Source organism: Coptis chinensis, unplaced genomic scaffold (genome assembly GCF_015680905.1).
Source record: "Coptis chinensis isolate HL-2020 unplaced genomic scaffold, ASM1568090v1 utg2803_pilon_pilon, whole genome shotgun sequence".
Taxonomy (NCBI): domain Eukaryota; kingdom Viridiplantae; phylum Streptophyta; class Magnoliopsida; order Ranunculales; family Ranunculaceae; genus Coptis; species Coptis chinensis.
Genome location: NW_028238139.1, coordinates 45,449 through 72,400, shown reverse-complemented (window position 1 = coordinate 72,400; position 26,952 = coordinate 45,449). Strand labels below are relative to the sequence as shown.

At 36.8% G+C, this 26,952-nt stretch overlaps 2 protein-coding genes and 1 long non-coding RNA gene across 3 annotated transcripts; all 3 read right to left on the bottom strand.

Annotated features, from left to right (window-relative positions):
* Positions 1 to 73: 73 nt before the first annotated feature.
* Positions 74 to 4,261, bottom strand: LOC147473298 (protein DETOXIFICATION 14-like). The gene is made up of 7 exons (XM_086587623.1): positions 3,527 to 4,261; positions 2,489 to 3,033; positions 2,287 to 2,373; positions 1,920 to 1,976; positions 1,556 to 1,794; positions 1,267 to 1,472; positions 74 to 510 (listed from the first exon to the last, which is right to left on the bottom strand). Exons 1-7 carry the CDS (start codon positions 3,764 to 3,766, stop codon positions 445 to 447), a joined length of 1,440 nt encoding a protein of 479 aa, XP_086443749.1. The 5' UTR covers positions 3,767 to 4,261; the 3' UTR covers positions 74 to 444.
* A 262-nt stretch (positions 4,262 to 4,523) lies between these two features.
* LOC147473297 (uncharacterized) lies at positions 4,524 to 6,408 on the bottom strand. The gene is made up of 4 exons (XM_086587624.1): positions 6,143 to 6,408; positions 5,879 to 6,064; positions 5,628 to 5,687; positions 4,524 to 4,923 (listed from the first exon to the last, which is right to left on the bottom strand). The coding sequence occupies exons 1-4, from the start codon at positions 6,371 to 6,373 to the stop codon at positions 4,639 to 4,641; spliced, it is 762 nt and encodes a 253-aa protein (XP_086443750.1). The 5' UTR covers positions 6,374 to 6,408; the 3' UTR covers positions 4,524 to 4,638.
* Positions 6,409 to 14,932: 8,524 nt separating this feature from the next.
* Positions 14,933 to 16,161, bottom strand: LOC147473296 (uncharacterized). Its single transcript, XR_015210499.1, has 3 exons — positions 15,819 to 16,161; positions 15,593 to 15,724; positions 14,933 to 15,292 (listed from the first exon to the last, which is right to left on the bottom strand). It is a non-coding gene; the product is annotated as an uncharacterized LOC147473296 (long non-coding RNA).
* Positions 16,162 to 26,952: the final 10,791 nt, after the last annotated feature.

Sequence of the window (26,952 nt, the reverse complement as noted above, 5' to 3'; positions counted from 1 at the left end):
ATTGTGTTGCAACTTGCAATAAGAGTTATACCTTCTTTTCTAAATTCACATGGTGCCACTTTGGAACGCTAAATTAAATTCAAAATTGATTCCTTAATTATTTGGAGTTCCCACATATATCAAAACAGGGGTGTCACTTTGAGCTATACATGCTCAATTTGTCTCTGAACATCACTACTAGTTAAATATCCCTGGTCTTGATTCTTGACTATTGCCGTTTGACAACGTTGTCTTATTGTCACTTGTAGCATAGATAACTTTCAGAATATTGCCTATGACTCTCAGCTCTTGCTATCCAGGCAGGTGCAAGATAATGTTCACCAAAATTCTCCCCACTTGAATACATAAGAAGGATTTGTAAATGGGATTGTAACAAGCTAATATACATTTCTAGAGCAGCTGTAAAAACTGTTATACGCTACTAATCATAGTTTTTCGGTACCATCATTCCTCTTCTTCATTCTCTTTTGAAAGTATACCCCCAGATATCCTCTCTTTTGCTTTCATTGCCTGCAAGAGTGACAAAAAGAAAAAGAGAAAAACAAGCTCAATTGTTAAACGATGATCAAAGCTGTGTGAGGATGAGGAGGAAAAGAAGAAATGGGGCATATCTAGGCCTACTTCTATAAATGTAACTTTGGTGGAGGATTTCTAACACTGATAGGTCACTGATCAAAGAAGGAGATGAACAACAACAGCAGCAGCACGAAATACACAAAAAAATATGAGATTTTGAATGGAGCATGGGAAAAATCTTCGATTATTACTGTGTTTGACATTTTTATTTACTTACCAACCAAACAAAAATACTCGAGCAATTTTTTTCTAGGGCACTAACACCTTACTTCGAGAATGAGGACATTCCAAGTAAAGATCAAATGTGCTTTCAATGCCCCTTAATAGGAGAAAGCTTCAATTGTTCCTTTTCGACAGTAGAGTCTGTACGTATGGTAGTCAGGTAGATAACATCGGGTAGCTTGTACTGATCCAAAGTTTTGAAACTTGCTCAACTTGTTAAAAATTTAATTCCAGATAAGTAGATAAGTTAAACAATCCTTAATCTTTCATCTCTTATCTAAATTAAGTAAGAAAATACCTCCCTAAGTTGTATTCAAAATCTCAAACAAGCACTCAATCAGGACTGAAGTTCAACATTTAAGTATTTTTCTAGACTTGCAATTAAAACAGACAACTATCACCGTATAAAGGTACCAGTTTAAAGGTCAAATTCATTTAGTATCACAACTACAAGGATGTGTTACAGACCTGTTGTTGCCAATTTGTAAGACCTGTTATCAATGAGAGCAGAGTTACTTGTACAACAGACCCCATCAGTATTCCAATCCACAGTCCCCTTCCTCCTAAATGTTGACGGAAACTCAACAAAACAGCTATGGGGATCCCCACAAGATAAAATGCTCCAAGGTTGACATAGGCACCCAGATGCTGCCAGCCAGTTCCTCTAGCAATACCTGAACATTACATAGACCCCGTCAAAACTTTCTTGGGAGAAGAAAAGATGGTCAAGCACTGACCTCTGCGACTTGTATCTAACCTGAAAGCGTTCCTTGTAGGCTGTCCAAAATAACTGAGATACAAATTAAAGGAACCATTGCTGTGACATAATCTGCCACCTCCTTCTCATTACTGTACGCGTATCCCAAAATGTGGCGACTCAAGAAAAGAGATGAACTAACAATTGTAGTCTCTGTTGCTGCAAGGAGCATTACAACGAATACCGCCACACGAGCTGCCTTTGGTTTCCCAGCTCCCAATTCATTTGCAACTCGAGTACTACATAGTATAGAAAGCAATTTCTAATAACAGGTGAAAAACTGCATGTAAAAACAATTAACAAATGCAAGACTGTACTTCGAAAAAGATGAATTTTTGCAGAAGGAAGCTAGTGTAGAACCAACCTTGCAGCAGCTCCAACTCCAAATGGTATGGCGTAAAGAAATGAAATGGTCGTCAAGCTGTTGAGAGAGAGAGAGAGAGAAAAAAAAAATTAAAAAAAAAAGGTCAGCTGGAGACAGTTAATTATCAGTTGAGATCAGCAGGTTATCTACTGGATGAAACGCCATGTCCCTTTAGCCTGGAGCCCCACATTACCAGAGGACTCCCAGTCGAAAGGGAGTGTGGGCACATGGTGTTTCATGCAGTGAAAAACCAGAACTAGTCCTGTTATTACAACCAACTAATCCAAACTCTCTGCTTAAGCCTATGCGCAGGTATCCTCAGTATATATCAAATTGCAAATATAAAAGCAGCACGAAATTTAATTACCATACAGACAACACCGAAGTTTCGACCTGTGGATTTGGTAGAAGACCAGACATCAAGATTAGCAACTCAAACGACCACCACTCCAGACTGCCACAAGAAAACAATAGGGGTTTAGGAATAGATAAAGCTCGTGGATAGGTTACATGTATAAAGCTAGTTCATAAAAATTGGGAAAAAGAAAATAGCAGTAACTGAAATTTACCAGACCATTATAGTCGAAGGCACTGCAAGGCGTAAGAACTCGCCGATACCTTTGAGTGCATCCTTTGACAGAGATACACGTGTCTTCTCACAGGATGAGGAGTACTTGATGTACAATGCCAAGATGATAACGTTCAACCAATATGCTATACCAATTGATAGTGCAGCTCCAACTGTTCTCAATGCTGACTTATATACTAAGAACCAACATACAGGAATATGGATGCAGAGTGCTGCAAAGGAGCTTAAAAGCATTGGAAGGATCAAACTTTGAGACTGTAAGTATCTCATTTGTGATTGAAGAGTTGCATAAGCAAATAATGCAGGAATCAACCACGCCGCATATTTGCCAGCTTCAAGTGAAATTAGAGGGTCTTGGCCTATGAAAGTAAGTAACTTCCCCATGTTCACCCAAATAATAGACAAAGGGATACAAAGCAATATAAGACAGATTGCAGCGCTGTACATATAATTCCCAAGCTTTTGGTATTGCTGCGCTCCATAAGCTTGACCGCATAGTGTCTCTAGTGCACCTGCCATTCCTAGCTACTTGACATTCAAAACATTCAGTCACTTATGCACAACTCAAACATATTCCTCAGGACGCAAACTTGGCCAATTATTATGCATTTTTCAAACTTTTCCCATGGGGGTGAATGTATGAATGTTGGTGAATCAAATCACTATAGAAATTTATGTCTGTATCACAATGCTGGGTTACTCTGCAAAAGTGACCAAATTCTGCTCTTCCAGTTAGAAAATTTAGTAAGGGCTATGGTTCCACCACCAACATTATATCATAGAAACTGCAAATACATTCAACGGTACACTTTGGTCATTTCAAAACTACACGACTAAAAGTTGCGGATTTGCAGCTACTTTGATAGAGATCTTAATGGTGGAACCAGTGATTCGCCAACTGAGACAATCATCAATGCGTACTTATATTCTTTTTGAGTTTAGTATATTTGAGAACAATGATGAATATATGAAGAGTTTTTAATACGAAGAAAGTCAAAATTGAGAAAGATGAACTTACAAGAAAGCTGAAACCAGTAACACTGGTAAGAGAGGTAGCAATAGCAGCACTAGAAAGTGCGAGTTCGCCCAGATGTCCAACCATCATCATGGAAATAAGTTGCAACAAGAACTGAGATAAGGTAACTGCAACCATCGGTCCTGCTAGATAACCAATCTTCTTCACTTCCTCTTTCACTACATCCCATGTTAACACATTTCTCTCCTCTTCCCTCTCCTTCAACAACAACCCCTCTTCCATTCTCTCTCTCTCCTGGGCCTGTTGATCTCTTCTATATATTTTTATCCTTACTTAGTCATCTGATCACAATATTTAATCATATAACTCTGACTGAAGTCGTCTTCATCAATATTTAATCATATAACTCTGACTGAAGTCGTCTTCATTCACATGGAAATGGAGAACTACGGCGGCTCACCTAACACTTTTGTCTTGTTTAAAAACGAGAACCAACAAGTAGCTGCGTAAACGGTGGAGAACGTGGTGAGAATCTAGAAATCCAAATTGAATACGTAATCGAGTGAGCGAAGCTAACGATTTTGGGAGAAGGGGCTATGCGAGACAAAAACCAACTTGGTTGGTTTCTGTCTGTCTGTCCTCATTTTCTCTCTTATTTCTCCCAAATACCTTTTTCCTTCTCCCACCTCTCTCTCTCCCCCCGCATCACCCAACTCTCTCCCTCCGCCGCAGCTCCGCTCACTCCCCACTGCCACGCAGTATACTAGTAGTATCGTATTATTTCCACAAACAAAATATCCATCACTAATTATTCCAACTTTAGGTAGTTTGACATTAAAAATAAGACAGGTGTGACATTGATTGCGCTGTACAAAGAGTGATGAATTTGCAGCTGGCTATCAATTTAGGAAACTAGAGGAAGTAAGAAGTCTGGTTTACAGAGGATTGGTGCACAAAAAGGATTGCTACTACTAAATTCTTTGAGGAGCATTATATTGTTTACCTGTAGAAGAGTAAGAAAGTACACTAATTGTTCAAGTTCTTCAACGTGGATGCTGTGTATACAAATGTATGAGGTCTGAGAAGTACACGTAATATTACGAATATACATTGGAAATACTGTGTATAAAACTCAATTCAATGACTGAAGATAACTATGTAGCACGGCGACAACGACACCAGAATGCTGTTCCTCCACCTTTGCCTTGGGCGATAGCTATTTCTTCGTCAATGTAAAACCAGATGAAGAAGGGGTCCTTGGTACTTGGTTCACTATCTTGGCTCTGTCCCAAGCTTATCTGGAGCGGACCAAACGGCCCAACCTTTATGCGAATAGACTCGTATCTGAATGCCAATATTCTATTTTTCCATGAAAACTTTCCTTCAAATGTCAAGCATCCAAAGGGACCTAGATACACTCCATTCTCATTCCTCATTCCCTGTTAATCCAAAGAAAGGGTCATAAACACCAGAAGTTACAATTGCAGCAAACTGCTGTATATAAACTAAGCAAATTGCCTACACCAGGTATAAGGGTTTCAACAACAAAGTAGATGTTGCAACTGTAGCTTCAGGAGGGTGTGGCAAATTACCTACACTGGTATAAGGGTTTCAACAATAATAGATGTTGCAACAGTAGCTTCAGGAGGCCAGGTGTGGAGATTCTCTCATCAGAGTATAGACTATAGACAACCTCAAGCCCTCCTCTTTGTTCTACTAAAGACATTTTTTGTCCTTGGAATCCAAGAAGTAGACCAAAGTGTATTTTAGTTAGGTGATAACTGATATGTGTGCAATTCATTTCCCTGTTGCTTTAATAGCTTTCCCCGAAAGTTGATTATCTGTATACACTTGAACTTAACATACTTTAAAGTTTAAACGATAACTTCAGGCAACTCTATTGTTACAACTATCTTCCATACAATTCAGAGGAAGACAATAGAAGACATAATTCTCAAGACAAAATCTATAAATTGACAATGTAGTGAATCAATAATCAATATGACGCCCCCTAATTGAAAAACATTCACTTATATAATAGAATAGCATCATAAAATATAACCAACTAAACAGCAAGAACAAATTTCTTAGCAACAATAACAAACTGCATTTATAACCTTCTTCACAAAAAATAAATGCTTACAGCTGCATCGAATCGTTGAATCGCAGTTATTGGGAAATAGCTACCACGCTTTAGTCCATCCTACAAAATATCCACAAATCAGCTAAGCCAATTTTTCACCTTGGTAGATATACAAAGTACTTAAATAATTTGGTTAGCATTCCTAATTCAACATTTCAACTGGATTTCATGAGTGCACTCAGTTTCAAACATTAGTTAAACATAAGATTAAAATTTAGTAATCAACTCAAAAGTGTCATAGGCAAGTAAACCTGAGTAGTAAAGATAAGCATCCATGTCCGTCCAGGAGATTCAGTTCCACAAAGTGTTTCAAGAAACCCCGAAGGGTCAATTTTCACCTTCTTGATCACACCCAAAGCAGCAAGAACTTCCTCTGCAGGAACTTTTCTTGTCTTAGCTGCATTTTTTAGCACTTTCACACTCTCTTCCACATCAACCTGACACAAGCCAACTTCACTATATTCAACAGCTACAAATATTAAAAAAGTTCAACAAGAACATTACTGAGGACTCACCTTACTAGTCTCTGGTTCTTCTTGGACAACTTCTTGGTCTAAAGTGGCTTTGGGTTTTAGTGAAAAGTGTCTGTAACTGTAAGTGTGCTTGAGAGAAATGGTGTGAGTGGGAAGTTGGGTTTGGAAGGAAAGAGGTGATGGATGTTTGGGGAAGGTTTGAAATGTGTTGGGATTGATCACCGAGCTAGTAGAGTATGTTAATGCCATTTGTCTTATGGGATTTTTTTTCATTCATCTCGGATTTTCCATTGTATTATCTTTCTAAAATTGAGCGACTAATATGATTTTGATTTGCAGCCCAGCCCAAGTTCCAATATCTATAATCCAAGCCCGACCCAATTTGGGCCCTAAGATTCTCAAGCCCAACTTAGAACTTTGGTACGGCAATGCCACGAGAGGATTTAGTGACTAATCTGAAGTTCTTTGCATGGCTATCTGAATTGCAACCACAGGAGGAGTCTCATTATCTTGGACTCGCAATTCACATCCCGTGCACTAAACTTGGATGTATATTTACAAGGCACAAACTCTATGTTAGGATCATGGTAAAGTGAGTGACTATTCATTAAAGGAATAATAGTCAGTTGCTTACATGTGGTGTCGGAGCCAAGAGCAACCAAAGTGTAAAGTGTGAGGCGAGGGAGCGGAGTGGGAGCCAAAGACGTTAAAAGCACCAAACTCTGGAAATTCCCAATGTCTACAGCGCATCTAGAGCGTTTGTAGACACAACACTTTCAAATTACAAAATAGAATCAATTGGATTGGGGTGTGCATATGTGCATACGTGGCCAAAACCAAACTGTCAGAGATAACCTTCATCTTCACCCATTGATCTACACGACCTTCCGATATCCCCCTAAAGATATCACACATGCCCACCACCTTTCAGCTTTTCCGCAATTAACCACTTTCCATTCTTCGTCAGTTAAACACCCCTGCCCCCTTGATCTTGAATAGCAAACCCTGGTTAGTGGTTACCACTATTGCTAGAATGTCTATTATGTCTAAGGTGTGGTCATTATAGAGATAACAATTTGAGATGTTGCAGTGAATTTATTTTCTCGCTTAAACAAAATATCACTTCATGTCTGAGCATAATGCTTCTGATACTGAATCCATTCAGAAATCTTACTGCACAAACCCTATATTAGAAAAATATGGGGGTTGATGAATAGTGGTTTTCATGTACGTCACAGGGGCATTTTTGTCATTTCTCACCTAACAAATGATGGCAGTTTTGTCATTTCGCTCTTACCAGAAATTTCTCTACACTTCTCGGTTTTTCCTCTTTTCGTCTCTAGGGTTTGTCTCTCTGCTCAAGCTTTCTCTCCTCTCCATCTCTATTTCTATCATATTAATCTGCTCAAGAGTTGTCAGTTTGTTAACGGGATTGTGTATAACTGCTATTTGGTGATTTTGATTGTGGAAGCTTATTGAATTTGATTTATGAAATAAACCCTTTCTCTCTCTATGCGGTCTCCTTCTTCGTCCGCCTATATGTTTTTATTTGATGTGGTGTGATTGATTGATTTATAATTTTCAGTTCGGTGGTCTGACGCAATTGCTATATACATAGTGAACAAGAATTATTAAACTAAACAAAGATTCATGGGTGTAGCGATTCAAGAAAAACATTAGAGATAGGAGGTCTATTTTTTTTGCTGTAAGTAGCTCCGAAGCTTCTCTGTTGATTTGGAAAATGGGGTGAACGGAGGAATGGATGTTAATGGGTTTATACAGCAACAATTGCCATTTACTTCCTTGCTTAAGCAGAAATGAGAGTTTAGATCTTAAAGGAAATGTTCGTTTAATTGAAGAAAATAGTGGAAGTCTATGGGGATGTAATCCTCCAACCAGTGAGTCCAGTCAGGTATTGTTTCTGACACTTTCTGTTTTGTAATTGGTATCATGTTTATTTCTGTTTTACAATTGGTATCTTTGACTGATATTTGGTACTTGGGATTGGAAACTTTAACAAGATTATTATATAGGAGTATACCCATTAGTGGCTTAAATGTGTATTCAACATCGGTAAATAATTAATCTATTTGAACAGGTAATGGAGTCTTTAACAATTTTCAGTTCAAAACTGAAACTGGAACAATATATGAATGGTTTCCTTTATATATATGAGTTGGTGTAGTTAGATTTTGGCCTTTTGTAATATGTGAATGGTTTTCCTTTATATATACTAGCATATGTGCACGCCTTTTGGCGTCAAATTGAATCAGCTACAGAAGTAGATATTCTAAAATTTTGTCTCATAAAAACATGGTAAAGGACGAATTTAAATGAAACTCGAAACCATATAGGCTCAAAATAACTTGAATTGAGGACATTAATAAGATTGAATGATTAATTAAAAGTCAGAAGCTACAGTTGTATATGAGAGGTAAAAGCCAAAAGTAAAGGACTAATATGACTATTTTTCCTGTTCATTTTTTGATACTACGCTCTAAAAGATTTTGATACTATGTATAAGAGATGTACAAAGTATTTTGATCCGAACTTCATAAGCTTTAGGTGGAGCTACTTCAATCTCTTCTATAAACAGAGGATCCCTTGCCTTTATACCTATTGCAGCTGCACTTTTATAAACTCATATTATTACTCAATTATGAAAGAACCCGTACTGGCTTGAATTTGAGTGAAGAGTTAGAGAGAAGTCTAACCTTTGCATCTTATAGGTTTTCCTGTTGTGTTGTGTGATGTGCTCCCCATTCTTCAGAGTTCAAATACGATTAGAAACAGTCTCTTACCTCCACTTCTTGCAGATGGAGTTTCAAGAAAGATAGAGGAAGGTGAGAAATAATTAACAGTCTTTCACTTGACCACCAATTAATATGAAGGCAGTTTTCAGTAGGAGAAATAAAAAATTTGCGTTGAATAGCACGATAAAGTCCGTCATGAGCTGGCCTTGAGAAGCTCGAGACCATCTCAGCAAGGTCAAAAAACATTGACAGAGGTAGATTTGGGTCCCTTACAATTTCAGCAAGATATCCGTCAACTAAGTTGGCAACTGTAAGATTGGAAGTAGTTGGCATAAATTTTAAGCTTTTAATAACCTGCATCTCTTCATTCAGCGGAGGATCAATCTTTAGGTTTTGTTCCTGCAATACAAATTCTTCCATTATACTTTTGACTACATCAACATCATACGACATTGGCTAACCGTTTTGGGCTGGAAAAGGCAGATCACTAATTGAAGCTTAAGCTAATTGCTGGCCGATTCTCTTAACCAGCTAACTCCCGCCCATTTCTCCATAATCGAAGTCGATTGCAGCTTTTAACATTTTCATATATAGTTATTCAATTAAAATAACGATATTCATATATAGTTACTCCGTTGGCTAAGTCATTGAGCGGGGAGCTCCCCGATTCTAAGACCTCATCCGACCCCAAAAATGAGGAAAATCAATTGGCTCAAATCATTAATCATTAAACAACATCTGAATATATTGGGTAGACCAACATCAAGGTGGAACCAGCCACAATAATAGCACATTAATGGTCTAATTATATAGGTCCAACCAAGTGTTAACCATGAATTCACATTAAACTTTGTAAATTGTACCTCAGTAGTGATTTTTGACCTATGCTGTCTTTGATCATTTGTCCGGCCCAAACAAAGAAAGTGCATCCTGAACCGATTCAATTGATTTTGTATCAATTTCACCCATAGCTTGCTATTTTAAGTTCAGTATGAACCTTGCGGGATTGAACTTGAACGGTAGTGTGAAGGCTGTAACACAAACAAATAATACTTAGGAGTTTAGACAGTCCTGAAATTAATCCGATAAAGCTATTGACTGAAATGTACTTTTTAATAACCCTTTCTTCTCATCTTCACGTAAGTCCCTTGATCTTATTTAGAACGATAAGCTACTGGTGAGGCTTTATAAAAGGCAAATCCAACATCATATTCATCATAAGCAAGGGCTGAGCCCAACTAAGAAGATTGACCGGACCGGTAGGCCGTCTAAGTTAGAGTGCTTTCAGGTCTAACACCTGGAGAGGTTTCTTAAGTTGACGCTGCCGAAGAAGAATAACTCATAGCAAGTGTTGTCTATGGACTTATGAACCTCGTTTGAGCCCCCTTCCCTTGCCCATCCATCTCACTCCAAGCTCCATTTGTACGGATAATTCTAGGAAAAGACCTCTAATGCTAAACATCTGCTGAAATCAGTCGACATTTTAAATTAGAAGCTCCCCCATGAGCTAAAATGGGATTTTCTGCGCCAAACCAAGTGCCGCCACTAACTGACCAATATGGATAAAAACGCTGCGGGGACGTGGAGATCAATTTAAGTGACATTCATAGCAGTTGAAAATGATGCGGATACTTTCCTCAAACCGTATCTGGATCGTTGCAGTGACAAATAGCACTTGACGTCAGATCCGTTCTAAGCTGAAAGTTAATAAGAAATCAGTTGACATCTACAATGTGTAAGGTTCCGTTGAAGATAAGCTGGGTAGTTCTACAACGAACCAAGGGGCACCACCATATGACCAAACTGGTACAAAAAGCTTCGAGTACTTGGAGAGCAACTTCAGTGACGTCCATATTTGATCATTTTTAAAACTCACTTACATTCTATCATTATCTAAACCCTCCCAGGACTCATCCATCAAGTTCATCCATCCAGCAGCATGGCAGCCACCATACCTTTTGCAACAATGTGTTCCGTGTCGCTCTTTTCGTGAGTTTTTTTCTTAAATACCTCCTCTCTATCATTTATTTTTCTTTGGCATTGTTTTGTTTATTCTGTAAAATCAACTGGCTTAGGGGTTGCAACATCAAGTCGAAAAGACCCACGTCAGTTGCATCTACAATAACTACTTCAAAAGGACCATAGTAGTCATTCCATTTCTGCGGAAGGTAAACTTCTCACAAGATCGGCCCGCATGCACCGGACCACATATTAGAAAATTAACAAATGCATATGCTTACCTCAAAATTCTGAAAAGCTTGAGTTGTACAGTCGTACTCTCTTGGAAGCAATAGATGCCACGCGATTTGGCAAAGTTGTTAGCCTCCATTCACGATAATTTAACTTAGGAGGTGCAGCTACTTTAATCGTCATGCTTTGGTGCAAGTGCAATGATCTCCCCGCTCTTCAGATCAGAATGCCAAGGAACATAGTAGATCCACCACTAAGAACAAAGTTCGTTCCCATACAAATCTGTTCGATATCAATATCACTCTTCATGATTGAGTTGTAGGTGCTCTTGTGAATTTCAAAGATCTGCTATCGGCCCGGTGTTCTTGACTTGTGAAGAACACGAAAGCACTACAACGGCAGACTTTGGTAGTATGCTCATATTTTTCTTAATAGTAGTCTGTGTGGACCTTATTATGTACTCATAAAGAGAAAAGAATTGAACCTAACCTTCATTGATGGTCTTAGGTATGAGTTTGTCTATGGGGACGACGCCATCATCGGCCAGTTTCTTAAACAACCTTAATTTCATGAAGTAAGTCCACTAAGGACCGCACTGTGGTTGATTTTCCAGTCCCTCTATCACCCATGATCGTGACTCCTCCAATTTTTAGATCAATCACATTAAGTAGAAAACACAGTTTCATTTCATCCCCGCCTAACTATTGCGAAGAAAAGGATACACTTTTTGGCGACTCCTCTTAATGTTGACTTGGCATATCGTGGTGTCTTTGCGATGATAACTTCATTCATCTGCAGCTGTTGAAGGTGTGTGGGTTCCATAACCTTTATAGTCTTTTGGTTTAGCCTTCAATGACAGACGCATGTATATATCCCCAGTTTGGAGTACTTTGTCAAGGAGGCGAGCCCCCTCGTGAGCTTGAAGTCACAATTGGAAGGGGTGCATTAGATCCAAGAGGTTGCTTGAATGATCTTTCACGTTCTGACCATATAGTATGGCAGCTGGCATGGACACCAGAAATGCATGAGCTGCGTGGCCAGTGGTTGTTATGAGCTCACAACAAAACATGATATCACCATGAATTCTGATGTCTTTAAAGCGGTGAAAAGCAACTTGTAAGTCCAGAAGAAGGTTGCAGTTCCTAAAACCAGCAGACTCTGAAGCACTTCATACGCATAAGGGAACCGGTGTGCCCGAAGGAATGCACTAAGAAGAGAATTGCATGTGGGAACATTAGGACACAGCCTTGCGTCAAGCATATCCTGAATAAATAGGAATAGGGTAAATACCAAAAGAAGGTAGAAACAGGCAAATGAACACATATACTCGCTTGAATTTATAGCCGACGCTTATCACCATGAACACAAAAAAGGGTGTGTGCATATAAACTGTCATTATTAGTTGCAAAGGTAATGGAAATATCATAGCAAATTGGGAATTAAGCATGATTTGCTCAAGTTATTTTTTCAAACACATATATAAACTTAATAATGAAGCAACATTAGAAGGATGAAACACTTCTTTAACTCAACTTAATACTAAGCATAGCCATAAATGACTTTGATACAAATGAAGGCTTCGAGAAAGTAACTATCGAGGCTTTAGGGAAACTTAAAAGAACAAACAGTAAAGAAAAACACTTAAAAGTAAAAGCATCAAGCTTCGGACCCCGTCTCAATTTCCATGGAGGGTTCATAATCCGAGTCGACATTATTGTTGGCCTCATCGGCTTCATCATCGCTGATCATTATTATAACCTCTAGATTGGCAAGCGGGTCTTTTAATTTTGAATTTGATGTTGCAAGATCAGGTTCGGTTCGCGTGATTTGTGCTATTTGGTTCGGTTGGATTAACTTGGTTCTTGAAGAGTTTCGGCTTGCACCCGTGTTTCACGCAGTTCACGGAAGTTGTAGTCAATGATTTCGACTTGAACGTATTCTTAAGGTAGTTAACGGCCAGCCTTGCACGCCACTTGTTCGAATCATCCCGTATGGTGTGGGCAATCCAAGAAACCTCATTCTTGTAGGTTGCAGTTCAACCCATGCCTCATACCTCCTGTTGACGAAATTCGATCCATACAATGGTAATTGCATACCTAGGATTCGGGATGCTTCATCGAGTAAGTTCTTGAATGAAATTGGAATGTTGTTATAAGCCATAGCCTATAATGGAATAACCAAAAAAAGAAAATGAATTAGTTAGGAAATATCCGAAATAAAAGTGGAGGGCCACAATAAGAAAGTATAACATGCCTAGCTTCTTTGTCTAGTTGGAGAGAATGAATAAGCAATGAGACTATAATAGTTGAGGAAATGTAATCAAATCGTGGGGATTTATAGAAAACAAACCAACCCAAAGTAGAAATAAGCTGGAGAGCCAAACGCATATTTTGTATCGGGCATTAATGGGGTTCGTCGAGTTATGATTGGCGAGGAGCTATGGATAGTGGGTAATCATTTTTGGTTCAAAGGGTTTCCGTTTTTTTTTTTAATTTATTTATTGGTGTCTTTCCATTCCCTTTGCTTGAACTTAAGTGAATACAGTGGGAGACGAAACATTTAAGAGGCTGGCGAAGGATTAAGTTGGGCTAACCTGACGGGATTATTGAAAGCCCATAATTTGTACCGACATTTTGGACGCGCAAGAATTTAATCTAATTGCTTTGAAGCAGTTATGCGAATCTAATAATTTGTAATAATGTGTTTTCGACCCTTGCTTATTGGTTTATTTTAAAAGTTGCCTATATTTTCACAGTTATCACATGATGATGCCAATACAAATCTATAAAACCAATAGTCTAATTAATAACGCAAGCATATATATATATTTAGTAACGGTTGCGTATGCAAACTTGGTACATAATATTGCGTGGTATGCTTACTTGATGTTATTAAGTCTGACGGTTTTCTATAAGTCAATGGGATATAGAGAAATGAATGATAATATGAAACACCATGAAAAAGATTAGTTAACACCCAACCCACACTAATATCCAACATTGCACACTTGAAAATATCAGTTTTAATTGGGATGGTATATGTTTGCAGAACAAAAAATGGAACGATAGTAAAGTGTTTGTACTTGGCCATGTAATAGGTAATCTATCTAAATAAGGACATAAAGCAATTTGCATTGTTTGTGTCAAAATAAAGAGCATATGTAGCTAACGGAGTTCAAATATAGAATAACTTTAGTGAAAATGGTTATGACACCAAATTTTTAATTTGTTGAAGCATTAGAGGTGGGTGTACAATACTAATAGAGATGATAGAGCAGAATGTTGATTAGAGCATAGCAAGAGGGTGACGCTATTTATAGAGATGATAAAGAAAAGTGTTGATTAGAGCATATAAAAAGTAATTTTGATGTTGCATCTTAGGATTTATAGTAATGTATAAATTAATATTGCCTAACGGCATGGATGAATATCCAAATAGTTTGGACTTAGATATGGAAGAATCTCCAAATAGGAACTTAGGATATGCTAGCTTAATGTAGTAATCGACACACATATGAGTAGCTATTAAAAAGGTTCTTAGTGTTAGACTATTCTTGACGCATCCCACCCCAATTGTGAGGCTATTGAAGTCTCCCATGAGGTTAGTTTTTGCACATATTATTGTGTGCATACATCATATATTAGGGTCACCTTTAGAAGTGGAAGCAAATTTGATTCAGAGGATCATATTTGATGCATCCTTTTGAATTCATCACAATGTTTAAATAAGTAATTTCTATTAAATAAATAAATTTGATTGATTAGATCAAGTGTGAGTACAATTGGAACACTTCTAAAGAAGACAATACCGTACGCCTGATGAAAACTTGAGCAGAGTCAAGTACTTAGTTTTTATTAGACTGAGTTGGCCATAATAGTTACTTGGCTTCCATTGTCCGAGATAACTTACATGAATTCAAAAGGGAAGAAATGGCACACTATGTTGGGAAGGTTAGTCCTGGTTATTCCCATCCACCATTGCAGAAAATCTCATATTGATTCGGTATGGGCCAGCATTATGAAATCGTTCATCATCGATTCCATCAGATTTTGCCTAATTGTTTTGTTGAAAAAGAGTAAGTAGTATTGATGTATTTGTCCCTCTTACGATTGTCTAGAGCAACAAAAACTGGAACTGTTGTCTCCAGGACCTTCTTCAGCATATCATTTATGATAATATTGTAAACATCAGGATTCTTTCGACCTTCATCCCAATTGACGTAACCTATTGGTTAGCTTGTCAGAATTACCTGCAAATTAAATCAAAATATCAAATCAGAAAGACATTAAGCAAAGTATGTGTGTAGCCAACAAATTGGAGGGTGAAAAGCAATTGTTATTTTGTCAATTCAAGTACGTATTTAAGTTCCTTGATGTTTAACAATTTTATTGAAGGTATAGCATTGGGATATCCGGATTAAGAACATATATAAAATATTAAAAGGCAAACATATATATTGTAAATTCAATAAAATTATCGATTAGTTTGTTTCCTTTGCTTGCGTTATTGAATATATATAAAATATATACTGACACATCATTAGACTAACCTCTTGCTACAGGGTGCAGCTCGTTCAAAGACAGCCGTCACTGAAGTTTGGATTTGCTATATGCATGGGTGCACACTTGAGGTTGCGTTCCAATTCTTCCCGCTTGAATCTTCAGAGGAAGTGAGAAACGACCTATTATTTGTATAACCCAAAGAAAAACATTGTTAAATCAGTGCCTGATAAAAACAATTTATATACATTACAATTAATAAGAAACGGGTCTTACAGCAGCTATAACAGCATTGGGCTAGTAGCTCAACTGCTGATTGAGAGCAGTTTAAGTAGATAGATTCTCGACAATGATTGGAATATCATAAATTGTGCCTACTTGAGATATTAGGCATTGTTTCAGCTGCACCGAAACGAATAGATGCAATAGCAAGTTTGATGGCCTTGTTCGCCATCAACTTTTAAAATTAGCGCAGGCATGCAACATATTAAGTCTTTGAGGCATTAGAGGAATTAGAGAACATTGTCATTGTAGTTCTGCAAGGTGATGGCTATTGGAAAAGAAGATTCATTTAACATATTTGTCCAAAACTGGTGAGCTTTCCACCATAATAGACCCACACAAGCAAACCTGTAAATGGACAACTACTATGTGGAAGGACAATTGTTAAAATTTTGTATAATGAAGAAAAATAATCAGGTAACAAAAGTTTGATGCGCATGTAAGAAGCAATAGAAACTGCATGGAGTAAATACATATGCATTAAGAGCTGCAACTTATATAGGAGATGATAAAGAATTTAACAGAGTGCGGAATCAGTCTTTCAAAGTTATTTCTGTTGCAGAGATAAAGTGTAGGTATGTTGCTTCTAAATGTTACTTGACTTTCCCTTGACACTTGGGGAAAGTTGCAGGTATAAAATTGATAGTTAAAGCTGCAGGCTTATGTGAACAATGTACTGGGGTTACTCAGTTGGTGTGCTTGTCTTTTTCACCATTGTCTGGTCTTTATTGTTAGGCTTGGCTGATTCAACTTGGGCGAGCACATTGTCACTTTGTAGTGCCAAAAATGGATGTCTTTAGAGGCAATGTACTTTTATTTGCCCCTTAACAAACTACTATTGCTACGACCAAAATGTTGTTGTTCTCATGCAAAACCTAAAAAAAGCCGAGCTTAAACATCCTGAAGCTTTATGACTGACTTGAGATCGAATGATATTCCTAATGGAAACTAAATGACCTATACAGGTTGAATCCAAACCTAAGACGACATGTATAACTGACATTTTTTTTAAGAGGAAGTCCCTGAAATTTAAGAGGAAGTCCTTGAAAAACACTAAAAGCAGGTGCTTACTCCAACACTTGCAAAACATATACCTGAGCTGTCATAGTGTCGACATAAATGCAAAGCTAAAAGGAAATCACCTTATGTTCGATGGAGTCACCATGATGTGGAAATAACCCTGAGACGCAGCTGATCGATCCACCACCCTTAGATGGAGCAAGCAATTAAAAATGAATGACAAAACAAACTCTCAAATCTTAGGCTCGGCATAGTCCAGGGCATTCTTGAAACCAAATATTATGTGCAAGATGCTGGATAAAATAAATAGCCGAACCAATCAAAATTTGCAACATATGCCTAAGTTGATTTATGATAATTTAGCAATTCACTGCTTTAGCATTCTGGATCAAATTAGCAAGGCAACTGATGTCTTAGTATTTAATCTAATGGCAGTTTATAGGCTCAAAGCTAAGTCATCTAAGCAAATTGCTCATAAGTAGTATGGGCATTGTTGGGTGAACAATGAAGTATAACTAAAAAACTTATATGCGGCGAAAATAAAATATTATAGGAGTGTTATGTGGTGAGGGTGAAAGTTTACTTACATTTAAAGTACATCTTCCCATAATCAGGACTTTTCGTGTTGTAGACACTAAAGTGCCAATCAGGAACATAGGCTCCATAAATAACTAACAGGTAAACTACAAGAACACATGCGCCTGCCAGCCTACAAATTGCAAAAAAAAAAAGCAGGTGTGTTGAGATCGTTCCACTGATATGAATAACATAAAAACAATATATAATTATTTTAGGAATAAAATGAGAATGTGCCCACCAATGCAGGTTGCCATCCAGGTAAAAGATCCTTGGCTTGTCCATCTTTTGTTGAGATTTCCAGAATTGCAACAACCAAATAAGAGAGAGCAATTCTCTATAAATGAGCAAGTCACAACCTTGTTGATTTAAGAAATGTATCTCCAACAAATTTCAAAGATAAAATTGTATATGACACCACACCTGGAGGATACCGCACCACCTGATCCTTTTCATATCAACTCCATATGTTAGCTCGTCAGGAGCCTGCGAGTATCCCCTTCATAAGGAAAAAGAGAAGTGAATATAAAGCACTGGTCAGGGATTCAAAGTTAACGTTGGCACGTTGCCTAGTTGCTGACTATAGAAATCCGCCACTTGTAATAATCACTTCTAGGGCAAAAAAAAAAAAAAAAAAAAAAAAAACCTTCCACTCACATCATAGAAATTATTGAAAACCCATCACAGCATTTGACCTGCCGCTTATCCTGTGAAAGGAGCATCCGAAGATTCTCGGCGCTTTATCCCGTGAAAAGGCCTCCCGTTTGGTTGAAGGTCCTTATGGACCAGCATCCATGGATTTCATAAGGCATGAGAAACTCAATATCAAAGAATGTTGTGGAAGCACTATAAAGGGATTGCTGAAAGCATGCTTTCCTTCAAACTTGATCTCCAAATTGGTGTCGTCCAAATCACATAACTCAGAAGAGGCTGAACTGGCATCTTCAACCTCCTCGGAAGCTATCTTCCCAAGCTGAGATGTTGTGGTCTTGTAAATTGAGTGTGGTTCATGAAAAGTTGCTTCCCTGTGTAAATTATATGCAAACTCATTTTCACATCGATTCAGTGCAGCATATTCATCACTTTGAGGAGCACGGTAACTTAGAGTTCTTTTTATTGCTTCCTTGTTCCCAGACAAAATCCTCACATTTATCTGACAATCAAGGCCTGAAGGGGATAACATACCACCCGGCAGAGTGTCGGAAAACCGATTACTATCATTTAGTAGATTGAGTGCATCAAGAGAACCCTTGGCTTCCAAAAAACCATATGAACCATGACTACGCCGATCTATCTCCTTATCCTGATCACCTGATTGATAACTTTGTGATAAATAGAAGTTCTCCACGTCCAGGGTATTTCCTCGAGGTGAACTCTCTGCATCTGAATTTAACAGGGATGCACCAACACAAGAAATAGTTGAAGCTGGGCTATAATATCCAAATACCTGATAATTGCTATTAGATTCTTCAGAGCAAGAATCATAATGTTTTCCATTGTTAAAAGCCTAGTATCTCTGCAGTATAAGTGCAAATTGCAAAGTTAGAAAGCAAAATAAAAGTATAAAAAAAATATGGAGGAACAGTTAAAAGCGAGTAATTTCACATTCAGATTCATGGAACTGCTCAAGAGAAGTTGTTGCCTCGTTCGTAGTAGCCTAACTCAAAAATAGGTATGTCAATCTAATTGCAAAAAAAAAGATGGGATACGTAGAGATTGAGAGGGAGACGAAAAGGGAAAGAATTAGTGTATTTATGGTAATTTAAGTCTTAATTAATGACTAATAAATATAGGCGTACAATTCATATAGTCATATAGTGCGTGCATTTGGTTTTCAACCTGAATTTACATAAAACTCCTTTGTGATGGTGTTATAACTTAAGGGTATAAATGGAAATAAAAATTGAAATGACAGAATAGTCTTTTTTAAAGGCATTGAATATTTTATTTTAATATCTAATCAAGGGTATTTAGTGGTAGATAAAAGGTTGGTCTAATTTAAAAGGTTAGGTTAATTATGGTGTACTTTACTAATAGAGATATATATACCATTAAGTGTAAATATGGACCAACAAGTCACCCTTTGACATATAAAGTTTGATTTACCTTGGTTATGCTTCTGTACTCTATGAATGATTTAGTGGACATGTGATTAACTGAAAAAATATATGGTATGTAGGCACCAGAGTTGCTCCTTGCCTAAATATTGGGCTATTGGCTAATCTGTAATGATGTATTTGGGGATAGGTGTGTTGGTGCTAGCACTCGAAGTTTATTCACCGCATTACAACTTGCAAACTAAAAATTATGTTGCACCTGTGCCCTATCCTACTCCTCTAAAAACAGTTAGTTAAAGTCTTAAACTTTTTTTTTTTTTTTTTTTTTTTTTTTGAATTTTGAATTCATTATAATAATAAATTGTATTTTGATATATTAGTTAGATTTCGTAATGTGTTCAATTTAGTAGTTCTGCAATTTGCTGTGATTATAGATTAATAAGTTATTTGACAGTGGAATTAATGAAGGTTTGTTTTGGAACATGGGTCATTTAGAAACGCTAAGAGTCTTCAAGGAATTTTTTTGAGAACTGTGTTGGATGGAGATTGTCGTTTGTGTGCTCAGCTTATGGATGCTTATTTGTGTAACGGTAACATAAGAAAGTATATAGTCAATCTTTCATTCATTTGTGTATTTCATGTTTATTCTTCGAATGGTATACTGTTTGTGTTTCATACAAAGAAATTGTTTTGTCAGGTGTTGGTTTGTTTTTTGAGAGTTCTAGCAGATTTAGTAGTTCTTATAGCGTTTATTTTTATTCAGGGCGTGTTAATTTTCCTTTTTTCCTTTTCAAAAGTTGGTTAGATATTCGGGGATGACGAGAAACAACTATCTACCAACCGTGCTGAGGTGGAGTGTTTCTTTGACACATTCCCCCTGATTTTGTAAATTGTCCTACTTACAATAAACAACCGTGTTTAAATATGAGGGCACAACTTATGCACATAAGAATCATTATATTATAGTGGAAGATTCCTGTAAATTTCTTCCCTCTCATTTCCTGATAAACTTGTTGAGTCTTTGTAACAGATAACACATTGGTTTATAACACATTGTGTTTATAGTTATTGTTTGCATAACGAAAAATTTGGCTCTGGGTATTAGGAAGCATTTTCTGTGGACATGTAGAGCTACACCAGAGTCATTACTAAACATAAGGGTCGCAATGTCTTAAGCATTTGTGTGCCATACAATCATACATATAAAGTTATTCACTTCAAGTTCTAGAAATTGATGTTGTACAAGCTATGATGAAAAAGGAAAATGGTTTAGTATTGTACCAGGTATCAATGTTATAAAAGCTTTGTTGGATTTCAGGCAAACAAATGGAGGCCAAGGAAGCAGATTCTGACATATGGTGATAAGATAATTAAACCGTGTAATGACGTTCTCTTAATTTATTACATGTGCAGTTCAAACATATTAGCATGCTATCTCATAAGCATCAATGTCTTTGTTGGAATGACACAGGTGAAAGCATTGTAAAAAGCAAGACACATAAAATATTGGAAAGTGTTATGACCAGACTCATGCTTGACATGGAGTGGAGGAAGCTCATAAAAAATCCCAAAACTTACTAAAATGTCACTAATCTCATATTATCCATATCCCTATCCTTGCATTCTCAATAAGATTGTTGTTCCTATGAGATTCACTCAATCCGTCACTATCCGTATAACTTGATTGCAACAATACTTATATTAATCCTACCATTCTACCCATTAACATTGTTTTACTTATCTTAACAGTATTTTAAGAGGGAGATTATATTTTCGACAAGATGATCTTACACAATTTGGGTTGTGTGACGAAGATGTTTTTTCGAGGAAGGTTTCGGATGGGTAAAGAGAGCTAATGAAAGTTCATATTGATAGAGCAAGATTTTATTTCAACCAAGCGGGGGAGAAGTTTTGTTGGTTTGAACTAAATATTAAAGGAGGGATTTGTTTGCAAGGTCCCAAGCGTGGAATTATAGTTTAGAGCTTCATGTGTAATTTATTTTTGTTCCCTCTTAATTTTTGAAGTTCGAATAGGTAATGTCTTCTTGATGTTGCGAACAACTATGATTTCTTCTATGTAAAAATTTAATTTCTGATATTGGTTTGCCTATTGTTCATGTGTGTCTTTTGTTGACTTTTTGTCTTCACTTGGTATGTCATATATCTAATTTTTGTTCCAATTTGAATTATTTATGGGGGTCTCATTCGATGATTTGATTGTAAGATTAGAAAGGATGACCTCCTCTTTGTTTTTTATTAGGAAATTTATTTTCTGGTTCAGTGGCATATGGTTAAGATGTGCAACGCACGTGCATGATGCTAGTAATTTTATAATCTTACTTCTTTAAAGAAAACCGGAGGCTCTACAGTAAAATTCATCGCGTCATTAATTTTTCTTTTCTATTTTGCTCCTTGCCAAACGCCAATATTATAGTTCATACTATTTTTGTTTTGTTATGAAATCCGTGGGCTTATATGGATGCCCACCATTGATCTGTGTTTATCCTGATAACCCTCTATTTGGTGTTTATCATGATAACCCTCTATCTGGTATTTATCCTGATAATCCTTTATCTTGGAAAGGAGGTTACCTAGTTGTATATAAAGGTAGCCTCTTCCTATTTAGACTTACCTCAATGAATAAGCATTCTATCTATCTCATTCTCTCAATAATTCAATACATATTAAGTTAGTGTTAAGTCAGTGTGATATTCCCTCCAAATTGGTTTAATTCTAACATGTAAATTATCAGCACGATAATCTCTAGCTTTGGATTAAAGGTATGTGCTTTACTTACGATTAATGGTATGTGTTTAATTTGTTATTATGAATCGTAATCGATACTATTGAATTTAAATTCGTATTTTGGTATTAAATTCGTTACTTACCGTTGAATTTAACTTTACTGTTAACGCCTTTTTCCTCGGCTTGTTACCGTAAGTGCATGTTTAAACCGCTTTGTTTCAATCGAGTCGCGTAAAACAGAAGACGAAGGTGCTATTATCGGTAGTCTTTAGCGCCGAATTCCGGTAATGTAATATAAGAGGTGTTTTTGCTTTTCAGTCAAGAGAGTCGATGAATGATCTGCATGTGGTACGATAATTAAGCTCTGTGCAAAATAGTGGTGTCAAATGGGCTGGGCCGGGCTGGCCCGACCCTCAAACAATGAAGCCCCATTATGCTTTGGGTCGGCCGCCTCCTACCCTACCCTCATTTACTTCGAGGGTCGGGTTGGGTCGGACCAATGCTTAAATCTCGAAAGTTTTACTGCACCAACCCCTCTCGGTAGGCTTGAGCGGCCTTGAGGGCCAAACGCGAGAGCCCGGATATCTTATGTTATACATTTGATTTACAAAATAAATTTAGAAACATTAGTTAAAAATGATAAAATCGAATGCAACTTCACAATTAAACCTTTCAAACTACTAAAAACTTGTTAAAAGTTGTATTAGTCAATTAAGACCGCTTAAATTCATTTCATAAAAATATTATAATGAAATTATAAGGTTGGCAAACTTAATAGATAAACGTTTTTTAAGTGATTTTTAAAGATATTAATGTTAAAATGAAATATATTGTAAAATTTTTATTAAAATATATGTAATAAATGTTGAGGGCCCAATGAGGTAGGGCTTAAGGAAGGGCTTAAGTATCGAAGTCTAGGCCCATACCCTCCCCTCAAAGGCTTGAGGGCCGGGTCGGCCCAGCCCACGAATGTATGAGGGCTTAATTTTGAGAGTTTTTTTGGCCCATGGGCCGGGTCGGAGCGGGCGGGCTAAGGGTTTGAGGGCCATTTTGACTCCCAGTGCAATACCTATCTACCAATAAACATGCAAATTAATAAATAAATAAATGTGGTAAGAAATATAAGATCTACTGTAAGGACTGATTGACTATAGATTATCCAGGTCAAGTCTATTAAATTTCATTGTGCCTTGGTAGCTGAAGTAAAGAGCTCTAATGTTCATCGTATCATTTATATTTCCTGGATCAACTTCTAAATTTTTCTTTTGTTTTTAGTTTGATAAAAGAAAAGGGTTAATACCAATTTATTAGCTATGCCATACTTAGGTATGACTTGTGATGCTGTAAAGCAAGATAACAACCTTCTAGAGAGGCATGGAGCATGCAATATTTAATTTCATCATGGTTATTATTTTTTTTTTTCTAATTGGGCTTTATAATGACTAGTTGTTAAATGTTATGCATCTATTATGATAAAGTTAAATCAAGCTTTAAGTACTTGATTCGGTGATTCCTTTAAAAACTTATGGTCGGCTATTCCAGTGAAGAAGACGATGACAACATTTTATATTTTACTGGATAAAGGGCCTAATAACTTTTAAAGGTCAAAGCCCATATGTTTTATTGATTATGGGCCTTAAGTTAATAAAACCCAGCTCATGATATTAGCTTCGAAATTCGGAATAGAAAGACACTTCTGACGAAAACAGTTATAACTTTCTACTCGGTGATCGGTTTTGCAATCCGCTTATTGCATTAGAAAGCTAACTCAAATATGTTTCCAACGGTGTATGGATTTAAGCCTAATTCGTCCAGAGCTGATTCAGTTTTACAGTTCTTTATGGCCTTGGGCCAATTTCTCATCGAATAGCGAAACGTGGTAATCTGATTTTTCAATCGGATAGGTATCGTATTCCTTACCAAATCTATGCAATTCTTTGTTTTATATTGTGAGATGGATTAAAACATAGAATTACATGCAATTCTTTTCATTTTCATTTTTTTTTTATGTATACTATTGAACAATGATGTAGACCCTAAAGTTCTACGATATATTTGGAACCCAAAGTTCCAAGATCTATTTTTTTAGGAACCTGAAGTTCCAAGAATTAAATTGTTAGGAACCCGAAGTTCCAAAATCTATTTTTTTTTAGAAACTTGAAGTTCTAAGATCTATTATTTTTAGGAACCTGGCGTTCCAAGATCTAATTTTTAGGAACCAGAAGTTCTAAGGTCGAATTTTTAGGAACCTAAAGTTCCAAGATCTATTTTTTTTAAGAACCTGAAGTTCTAAGATCGTCTGGTTGACTATATCGACTTGGTCAGGTCCAACCCATAAGGACTGGTTCGGTTTTGGCCCATTACAGTGGTCATTTATGTAGGCCCAATTCGTTTTTATAGCTATTTTGTTTTCAAGAACTTGAAGTTCTAAAATCATATATGTTAAAGGCCACAACTCTCATATTCCTATGTCATCATATTCATGACAACTTAAAGAATGAGTACCTAATAGAGGAAGACCCAGCAGGTCTTTGGAAATCCCTGAAGGATAGGTATGATCACCAGAAGATGGTCATACTACCAAATGCAATGGGAAAGTTTGATGAGCAAACTTTCATCTTTGGAATGATTTATTTAGTTAATTATATTTTTATTACCAATTCATGGAACGTTTACCGTTAATATTGTGTTTTATTCATGGACAGTCTAGGCTAGGATTGTCGTTAATATTTTGCATTTCCTTATTATGAATCTCAAGTTTTATTTTTCTTAATATACTTGTGCCAGTATCAATCTTTACAAATTTATTTTGCTTTATGTCAAAATGTATGGATATAAAAATGAAGAAAAGTATTATGGATATATGTCCGGTAGACTATACCCATAAATGAGAAAGACATTGTGTATCATATCTAACGTTGGGAGCAAGAAGCTCACTTAGACAGTATGTATTACATAATTGTCAATTTAATGAGGCAGTCTTCCCGTCGTTAGGGGGAGAAAAGCAATGGTTGCTCGATGGAACGACGTGAAGCAACTTGGATCCGTCCTCTGTCTCATTAAGAATCCAAACAATGAATGTGACTATATGAGATAAGGAGAATGATATACTTGCAAGCGGTTGCAGAGAAAATGCCTAAGCATTTAATGATATGGTAAAAGTAACCATGAATGTGCCAGCTATAATTGATGTTCCATTTGGACGAGGTCCAAACATGGCGGCAAATGAATCTACTATACACTAAAAGCGTGGTAGACCTATAAGATCCAAAGAGAGTGCTCCTAGGAGAGGAGAACTAAGGAACCATCTTGTCCAAATAATAGTCAGGTAATGGCTGGAGCTCCATAAACAAATAATGAAAATGTGCAAATATCCAAAATTCACTGAAATGCCTATATATGGTTGCCCCTGGAGAGGCACAGGTACCTGAAAATAAAGAGATCGATCTCAATATTCCATGCATGTTCAGGTGAATTGTGGAATAGAAAAGCACTTGTCATGGATGACATATTTAACTATGGTATAGCTATTGGAACATCAAAGGACAATGATGAAAAATAAATGAACCACGTGTTTTGTCGACAAAAGAAAGATTGGCCAATCTGGAATTTGCTATTCAAGCATAATTAAACTCTTTCAATAAACGTGGTGTATTTGGACCTATAGTACAAACCCCAGAAGGTGTTAACCCTGTAGGTTACAAATGGGTGTTTGTTTGAAAACGAAACGAGAAAAATGAAATTTCTCGATATAAGGCACGCCTTGTGGCACAAGGTTTTCTGCAGAAACCTGAGATTGATTATGAAGAAACATACTCTCCTATTATGGACACTACAACTTTCATATATCTAATAAGTTTAGCAGTTTCCGAAAGCTTAGATATGAGACTCATGGATGTAGTGACTGCCTACTTGCATGGGGACATAGACAAATATATTTACATGAAAATCCCTAAAGGATTTGGTTTGCCTGATGCAAAATCAAGGAGTACGTACTCAATTAAACTAAGACGTTTATTGTATGGTTTAAAACAATCCAAAAGATTGTGGTACAATCGTCTTAGTGAATATTTGTCTAAGAAAGGGTATACAAACAATGAAATTTGCCCATGTGTCTTCATAAAGAAATCCTTAAATGGATTTGCAATACTAGCCGTTTATGTGGATGACATAAATTTGATTGGAACTCCGGAAGAGCTCGAGATAACTGCTCAATACGTAAAGAAAGAATTTGAGATGAAAGACCTTGGGGAAATAAGACTTTGTCTCGGCTTGCAGATCGAGAGAAGTTCTAGTAGTGTATTACTCCACTAGACTAATTACACCGAGAATGTTTTGAAACATTTTCATATGGACAAGGCACATCCATTAAGTACCCCAATGGTCGTCCGGTCACCGAATACAGAGAAAAACCCATACATTGCATTTTCTATTAGTTTATGAAGTATTGGGTCCTGAAGTACTATACTTGAGTGCAATTGGTGCATTTATGTATCTAGCACAATACGTGCACAAGATCATACATTGCATTTTCTATTAGTTTCTTATCAAGATATAATTATGCACATACACTTAAGCACTGGAATGATGTCAAACACATATTAAGATATTTTTATGGAATAACTTGTATGAAACTATTTTATTCTTATGGTTCCACTAATGACTATGATCTAGTTGGCTATGTAGTCTTTGGTTATTTATCTGACCCTCAGAAGGGTCACTCCCAAACA